The 7,658-nt window shown below is 32.7% G+C and overlaps 1 protein-coding gene across 1 annotated transcript; it reads left to right on the forward strand.

Annotated features, from left to right (window-relative positions):
- The first annotated feature begins 3,721 nt into the window (after window positions 1–3,721).
- On the forward strand, window positions 3,722–7,560 carry LOC124844536 (oligopeptide transporter 1). Its single transcript, XM_047321492.2, has 6 exons — window positions 3,722–3,986; window positions 4,480–4,928; window positions 5,206–5,303; window positions 5,492–6,064; window positions 6,255–6,525; window positions 6,610–7,560. Exons 1-6 carry the CDS (start codon window positions 3,938–3,940, stop codon window positions 7,408–7,410), a joined length of 2,241 nt encoding a protein of 746 aa, XP_047177448.2. The 5' UTR covers window positions 3,722–3,937; the 3' UTR covers window positions 7,411–7,560.
- The last annotated feature ends 98 nt before the right edge of the window (window positions 7,561–7,658 follow it).

Here is a 7,658-nt window from a genome sequence, read left to right on the forward strand (position 1 = left end):
ATGCAATAACACATTCAATACTAATTAAAAGAATTCACAATCGTTTTTGTCAAAATTACAATCACACTAAGACCGTTACTACGTATGCAATAACACAAATTCAATACTCATCAAAGAAATTCATAATCATCACTAATGCATAAGAATCAAAGAAATAAGCTATGTCATCACTGTATAATTCATTAACAATCAAATATATATCCATCTCCATACACAAATCATCGAAACCTTCACAATCTCATGGATCAAACTTCACCAAATTTTTATTTCTTAAACCTTAATCATAATTAAGATAACGAATAATATTATTATTGTGATTATATATTTAGGAAATATTTAAATTTTGAATAAAACAAAATAATATTTTGTATTACTATTACTTTACTTTTCAATTTGAAATTAAAATTAAATTTTATTAACATATACATTATAATATATTATTTAATTTATATTTTTTATGTTATATAATATATAGACTGTTATGCTTAGTTGTGAAATTAAAATAATTATATACAAATAGTATTAATTTGAGCAAGTTAATTCCTTATTAGATACAATTATATTTAATTAAAGGAAAATAATATACCTTAAACCTAACAAATAACATCAATAACATTATCGAACCATAAATTATATTATTAATTTTAAATTTTATACAATGTGTCTAAATTAATAATGCATTTTGCTAAAATAAATAATGATAGATTCAAATAATTAATGATTTTTACTTAATTTAAATTTATCGTAATTTTGTATACACTTTATTATAACTTTAAAAATTCATTTGTTTCTTGAATAAATTAATAAAAAATCCAAAAAACTAATGGGTTTAACCCAATTTATTATAATTTTCAGAATTGATAGAATTAGTAACAAATCCAAACAATTAATGCGTTTTATTCCAAATATATTTATTTTAATTTTAAAATGTCAACTTCTTGAATGCATTAATACCAAATCAAACAATTAACGTATTTTACTATAAACATATTTAGTATATAATTTAAGGGCAATGCTAACAACTGTCCTTCAGGCATCGGTTGAGATATAATTGATTATATTCGATTTCATATATTTATGTTAAAATTTAAAATAATTTATTTCATTAATTAAAATTATATAAATTTATATAATATATTTTTTAAGATAAAATTACTTTTTTAGCCTTTTATGTCTACAGTCATTTTTTGAATACAAAATAAACACTTTGAAATTTCTAAGAACTCTACCAAAAATAAGTAAAAATATATTTATTAATTACAACTGTATGATATTTATGGACATTTTTATCTTTTAAATAAATTAAAATTGTATTAATAATTATTAAGATCAAAATTAATTTAATATCATAATTAAATTATGAATTTTTATAAAATTTAATATTTATTAATTATTCTTAATCAGTGCAATAGTTTGCTAACCTTTTAATAATTCATATGTTACTTGAATGAATTTATAACCAATCCAAATAATTAATACATTTTACTCCAATTTAATTTAGTACAATATTAAGCAATTTAACTGCCATAAGTGGGTGTGTAGAGACATATGCGTAAATCAGGCCTCAATTTAGTCTCATTGTATTTTTTACTTTTAAAAATAATTTAATTACATATTTAATCTTTCATTTTTATTTTAAATTAAGAAGTCTTAGAATGTTTGATTAAAAAAATTAAAAAAAAATCATCCTCCATTACAAGTAGCACCCAAAAATCCTACCTAGAAATCTTCTTTCCAGCTTCAGAGACAACAAAGAAAAACACAATAGAGAGACACAACATAAAGAGAAGAAGAAAATAATGGTAAAGAAGAGTGGAAATGGTGGTTGGAGCGCTAGTGGTAAATGTACGATTTGACATTTCTCGCCATTTGGTGAATTGTTTTGAAAGAGGAAGGGCGACGCCTTTTCCAAAATCTAACTATGGTTATTATTATCTTCTTTGATTAATTTTGAAGTGTGTTTTCTACTGTTTAGTTTTGCCTATCAGCAATGTATATCGACCCTTTCAAAATTAAAACATTTTTTGCTTTTAGCTGCGTGCTGTTGTTATGCGTGTTGTTTTCGATAGCATTGATATGTCATCATTATGGTGCTGTTGAAAAAAGAAGAGACATTGAAATCAGTCCTTCATTCCCTTTTGTCAATCTAATCAGAGACAATTCTTACAAATGAAAGAACTGGAAAAATAGTATAGCATCAAACAATCAACCCCTAAAAACAAGAAAAGAAAAAAGAAAAATACCCCTTTTCCAATCAACCCCCAAAATCACTTCTTTAAAATAAAATAAAAAATCAATTTACAAGATATGAAAAAAAAAACCCAAAACAAAATTAATCAAAAATTCTAAAATTGTAGTAGAGAAAAATAAACACGAAATAGAGAGGGAGGGAGAGAAAGAGAGACAAACATTGAAGAGAGAGAAAGGATTTCCCAGGAGTGAAAAACATTGTCTTTGTAGACAGAGAGGTCGCGCATCGCTGATGAAGTTCCTGGCTATGGCGTTCTAGAGTACCAGACTCATTATCTGCACCTGGTCGCACCAAATCGCATCCTTGGAGAGTGAGGGTCTTCACCATATTGCACCAGGTTGCGATGTGATTAGCGTGTGAAGGAGCCGTTGGAAACGATGATTCATCGGAAGAAGAAGCACCGGCGAGGGCAAAATTGACTTACCGAAAATTCTATTATTAAATCCCATTTTAGAAACTCTACTATTAAAATCTAATCTTTTAAAAAATGCCACATATAAAACACATGTCACGTATCTCATAAAAAGATTTAACTATGTTAGCACAATTTAATGGCACGGGCCTAATTGACTCAAATTAAAACTTTTTAGAATTAAATTGAAAATTCTAATATAACTGAAAAAACCCAAAAATAAGGTAGAGAGATTTAACCATGTATTATTTAATTACTAAATATTTAGTTTTATATTTTACCAAAAAAAGCCTGATACCTAATATAGTAACGAGACAATTTTTGGAATAAATTGGACATATTCTTTTCTGTCACGGTAAGAGGAGGAACAATTCAATTAATACTATTGAAGTAATTAAGTAATTAATTTATACCTTTAGTATTGCTAAAATAATTAATTTATACTTTTAACACTTTGAAAGTAATTAATTTTTACTTTTAATACTTATGAAAACAAAAAAATAAAATATGTATACAATATTTTAAAATTACATTTTTTATCTTTAAACTATTTTGAAATATTATATTTCATTTTTAAATGAAATTATTTTTTTTTATGTTTTATAAATTTTGTGTAAACTATCATCATGTTAGCAACCAGTGAAAGGTTATATATATATATATAGGCGTAGATAGATAGATAAAAAAAATTAAATGTTAATTGTGATTGATTTTTTTCAGGTAAATATATTATCAATAAATTTTTACACACACTTTATATTTGTTATTTTATTTTTCAATTTTTAATTTTGTAATAAATATAAAAATTAATTTTTATAATGACTAAAATATAGGTTGTCAATGAAAGAAAATGGTATAGAAAAGTAATTTTCTTTCTATTACAAATCAAAAGATTGAAACTGTGGTCCGAATGACTGTTCATGAAGTCAACCTACACTATTCACTATTTACTGCGTACAGATGTGTAAAAAAAACGTAGATGTGATAAACAAGATCTGTTAAGATAACCTTAAAAGTTTTGATTTGTTTCTTGATTAGGTTTAACAGATTTTATTGTCGTAATTGATTTCTATGCTTATGTCAATCACGAATAAGCACCGCTATTGCAGCCAGACACATTTTCATTGGAACTGTTTGGTTTCGTTCCCACCTCCTATAAAATCAAACCGACAATGTGACTCTTCTCGTGCCTGAAGAAGGAAGTAAGAGAAGAAGAGAGAGAGAGAAGAGGGTCTCCAAGTCCTATCCGCATTTCCTGAACCAGATCCTCTGCAATGGCTGAGGAGTTCGACAATAAAAACCACTCCGAAGTAGCCATGCCTGGTAACATTTCAATGTTTAGATAAACGTTACATACTTCTGCTATACGTTTCCATGTACATGCCATAACATACAACCCATGCTGTTATCACCAACTATCTGCAGGATGCTTGAATTTTGAGCATGAAATTGCATAATCACAACAACAACAAAATTACATATTTAAATATTAAAAAAAGCTTCATTATTTTCAATGATTTTATCTGTTCTCACAACGTTGTTTGGAAGCAAACAAATAGTGCTGTGTAGCGCATTGCACTGTGTTGGGTGTTGGGGATCTTTCCACGGGCAGCCAGTCACGAGGGTTTTTCAAAAAGATTGTAAAGTTAAATGAGACAGTAATTATTTAGCAAAAACATTCTCGTGAATGTGACCAAAAGTGTAGAAGCGTTTTAAAATTCTTATTATCTGTTGCTATTTTGTTTGTATCTACGTTTTTGTGTCTGGTTTTTGTTTTTGATAATGAAGGTGAATGTTGTTTAATGTTATGTTGCAGATGAAGGAGAAGAGGTTGATGACTCTCCGATTGAGCAGGTGAGGTTGACGGTTCCAATAACCGACGACCCTACGCAGCCTGTGCTGACATTCAGGACATGGACTTTGGGAATAGCTTCGTGCGTTGTCCTTGCATTCATCAACCAATTCTTTGGTTACAGAACCACCCCTCTTTACATTTCTTCTGTGTCCGCACAGATTATTTCTCTCCCTCTTGGCAAATTCATGGCCAGAACACTTCCGACCAAAGCATATGTTTTTCCTTTCACCAAGTGGTCGTTCTCTATGAACCCTGGCCCATTCACTTTAAAGGAGCATGCACTCATCACCATCTTTGCCAGTGCTGGATCTAGTGGTGTTTATGCCATCAACATTATCACTATTGTCAAGGCTTTCTACCACAGGAGCATCCACCCAATGGCTGCTTTCCTTCTCGCACTATCCACCCAGGTGAACAGTGATTATTAATTCATTAGGTTGTTGAAAGTAACAATTTTTTGTTGAAAAAAGATAGTGCTGTGGGTGGTGGGTGGAAGGAATAGAGAGAGAAATTGTTCAGTTGGATAAATGATTTGAGTGGAGACGAGGGGAAGAACATTGAGAAAGAGGGGTGAAAATCAAACAAAGGAATCTGATAATTTTCTTATACTTTTAAGGCAATTAACCGAAACAACAAGCATATTCAGATTTGTTTAGGCCACTAATCTGTGTGTCCTTAAATTTTTAGATGCTTGGTTATGGATGGGCTGGCATTTTCAGAAAATTCCTCGTTGATTCCCCGTACATGTGGTGGCCTTCAAACCTTGTCCAGGTGTCTTTATTCAGGTATTTTATTATTCTTTGAAGGTGATTTATGCATATTTGTCTTTTAATGGATATATGAACGAAAGATGGTTTTTTATTATAATAAAGCTAATGTTAAGCACTAACATTTACTGAGAAATTATTTTGTAAACTATAGAGAAAAGTACCTTCTTATGGTGTTATGGCGTTATGAATTTGTTGAATTGCAGGGCATTCCATGAAAAGGAGAAAAGGCCTAAAGGAGGAAACACAAGACTGCAATTCTTTGTGCTGGTGTTTGTGTCAAGTTTTGCTTATTACATCATTCCGGGTTACTTATTCCCAGGACTAGCAACAATCTCGTGGGTTTGCTTAGTTTGGAAAAAGTCCATCCTTGCTCAACAAATTGGTTCGGGTATTACTGGGCTTGGCATTGGTTCATTTGGCCTTGACTGGAACACAGTGGCTGGGTTTTTGGGGACCCCTTTGGCTACACCTGGCTTTGCCATCATCAACACACTGGTTGGATTTGTCCTCTTTATGTACGTTCTGATTCCCATTTCATATTGGAACAACGTATATGATGCCAAGAAGTTCCCCATCATCAGTTCCAACACCTTTGATTCCACTGGAAAAAAATATAATGTCACTCGGATTCTCAATGCTAAAAGTTTTGACATCGACATGGACAGTTATAACAATTACAGCAAGCTCTATCTTAGTATCACGTTTGCATTCGATTATGGATTGAGCTTTGCCTCTCTCACCGCCACCATTTCGCATGTTGTTCTCTTCCATGGAAAGTAAGTTGTGTTCAGTTTGAGATTTCTGACAAAGCTTAAATATTTAATACACCACTACAAACAAAAAATCGGATGCAATTTTTTAGTTTTTGTGTGTTTCTATCAGTGTTGTTCTCCTATTAGAATTACAGGTTTACTTGGATAAATTGGTTAAAGTCATCTAACTTTTGTCGTGATGTGTGTTTGGAAGAACGATTGTTAAGATGTGGAAGAAGACAACATCTGCACTAAAAGAAAAAACATTCGGAGATGTGCACACGAGAATCATGAAGAAAAACTATGAACAAGTACCTGAGTGGTGGTTTGCGAGCATTTTGGCTCTAATGGTAGTTGTGGCGCTGATAACTTGTGAAGGCTTTGGAAAGCAACTTCAGCTGCCATGGTGGGGAGTTCTGATGTCTCTTGGTATTGCGTTAGTTTTCACTTTGCCAGTTGGAGTAATTCAAGCAACAACAAACATGGTAACGTCATTTTTACAGTTTTTACAGTTTCCCATAGCTTCAAAGTTGTGTCTTTCTCACGAAAGATTGGAACTTGTTTTGCAGCAAGCAGGGCTGAACGTGATCACAGAGCTGATAATCGGGTACATTTACCCCGGAAAGCCACTTGCTAATGTAGCCTTCAAGACATACGGCTACATCAGCATGTCACAGGCACTCGCATTCCTTGGTGACTTCAAATTAGGCCACTACATGAAAATCCCTCCAAAATCTATGTTCGTCGTGCAGTTGGTGGGCACCGTGGTTGCTTCATCGGTGTACTTTGGAACAGCATGGTGGCTTCTGACGACTGTTCGAAACATCTGTGATCAATCAAAATTGCCAGAAAATAGTCCATGGCAGTGCCCTGGTGACGATGTGTTTTACAATGCTTCGATCATATGGGGAGTGGTGGGTCCAAAGAGAATGTTTACCAAGGATGGAATTTACCCTGGAATGAATTGGTTTTTCCTGATCGGTGCACTTGTTCCTGTTCCGGTGTGGTTCTTTGCTCGGAAATACCCAAACAAGAGGTGGATTGAACTCATCAACATGCCCCTCATCATTATGGGTGCCGGAGGTATTCCTCCGGCGAGAACTGTGAACTACATAACCTGGGGAGCTACCGGAATCTTCTTCAATTTTTACATTTACAATAAGTTCAAGTCATGGTGGGCTCGCCATACTTACATTCTCTCAGCTGCATTGGATGCTGGCCTTGCTTTCATGGGAGTGGTTCTCTACTTTGCCCTCCAAAGTTACGACATTTTAGGTCCAACCTGGTGGGGTGCCGAAGCTGACCACTGCCCTTTGGCGAAATGTCCCACAGCTCCAGGCGTGATTGCTCATGGATGCCCTACTCTCTGACACTCACAAGTTTATAGAAAGAAACTGTCTTTTATTTCTTGTTGTTTTCTATCTTCTTCCATTGTACAAACCAATCCAATACCAACTTGAACAAGCTGTATAGATTGTTTATATTTGCTGCACAATAATATTTGTATTGTTAGACTGCTCTGCTTGAATTCCATCCTTCTATTTATGCAATCAAACTTGTTCAAACAACTTTTCTTCCTGTTCAACTTTCCTCCTCTTTGCCTCTGATACCCACAAAT

Source organism: Vigna umbellata, chromosome 1 (assembly GCF_029865625.1).
Source record: "Vigna umbellata cultivar VRB3 chromosome 1, Vumbellata_1.0, whole genome shotgun sequence".
NCBI lineage: Eukaryota > Viridiplantae > Streptophyta > Magnoliopsida > Fabales > Fabaceae > Vigna > Vigna umbellata.

Bases quoted from the DNA above. Each gene is read 5' to 3' on its own strand.
- LOC124844536 (XM_047321492.2), top strand. From the start codon at position 3,938: ATGGCTGAGGAGTTCGACAATAAAAACCACTCCGAAGTAGCCATGCCT. The intron at 5,304-5,491 runs GTATTTTATTAT...GTTGAATTGCAG, and splicing joins GTCCAGGTGTCTTTATTCAG to GGCATTCCATGAAAAGGAGA. The intron at 6,526-6,609 runs GTAACGTCATTT...CTTGTTTTGCAG, and splicing joins TTCAAGCAACAACAAACATG to CAAGCAGGGCTGAACGTGAT.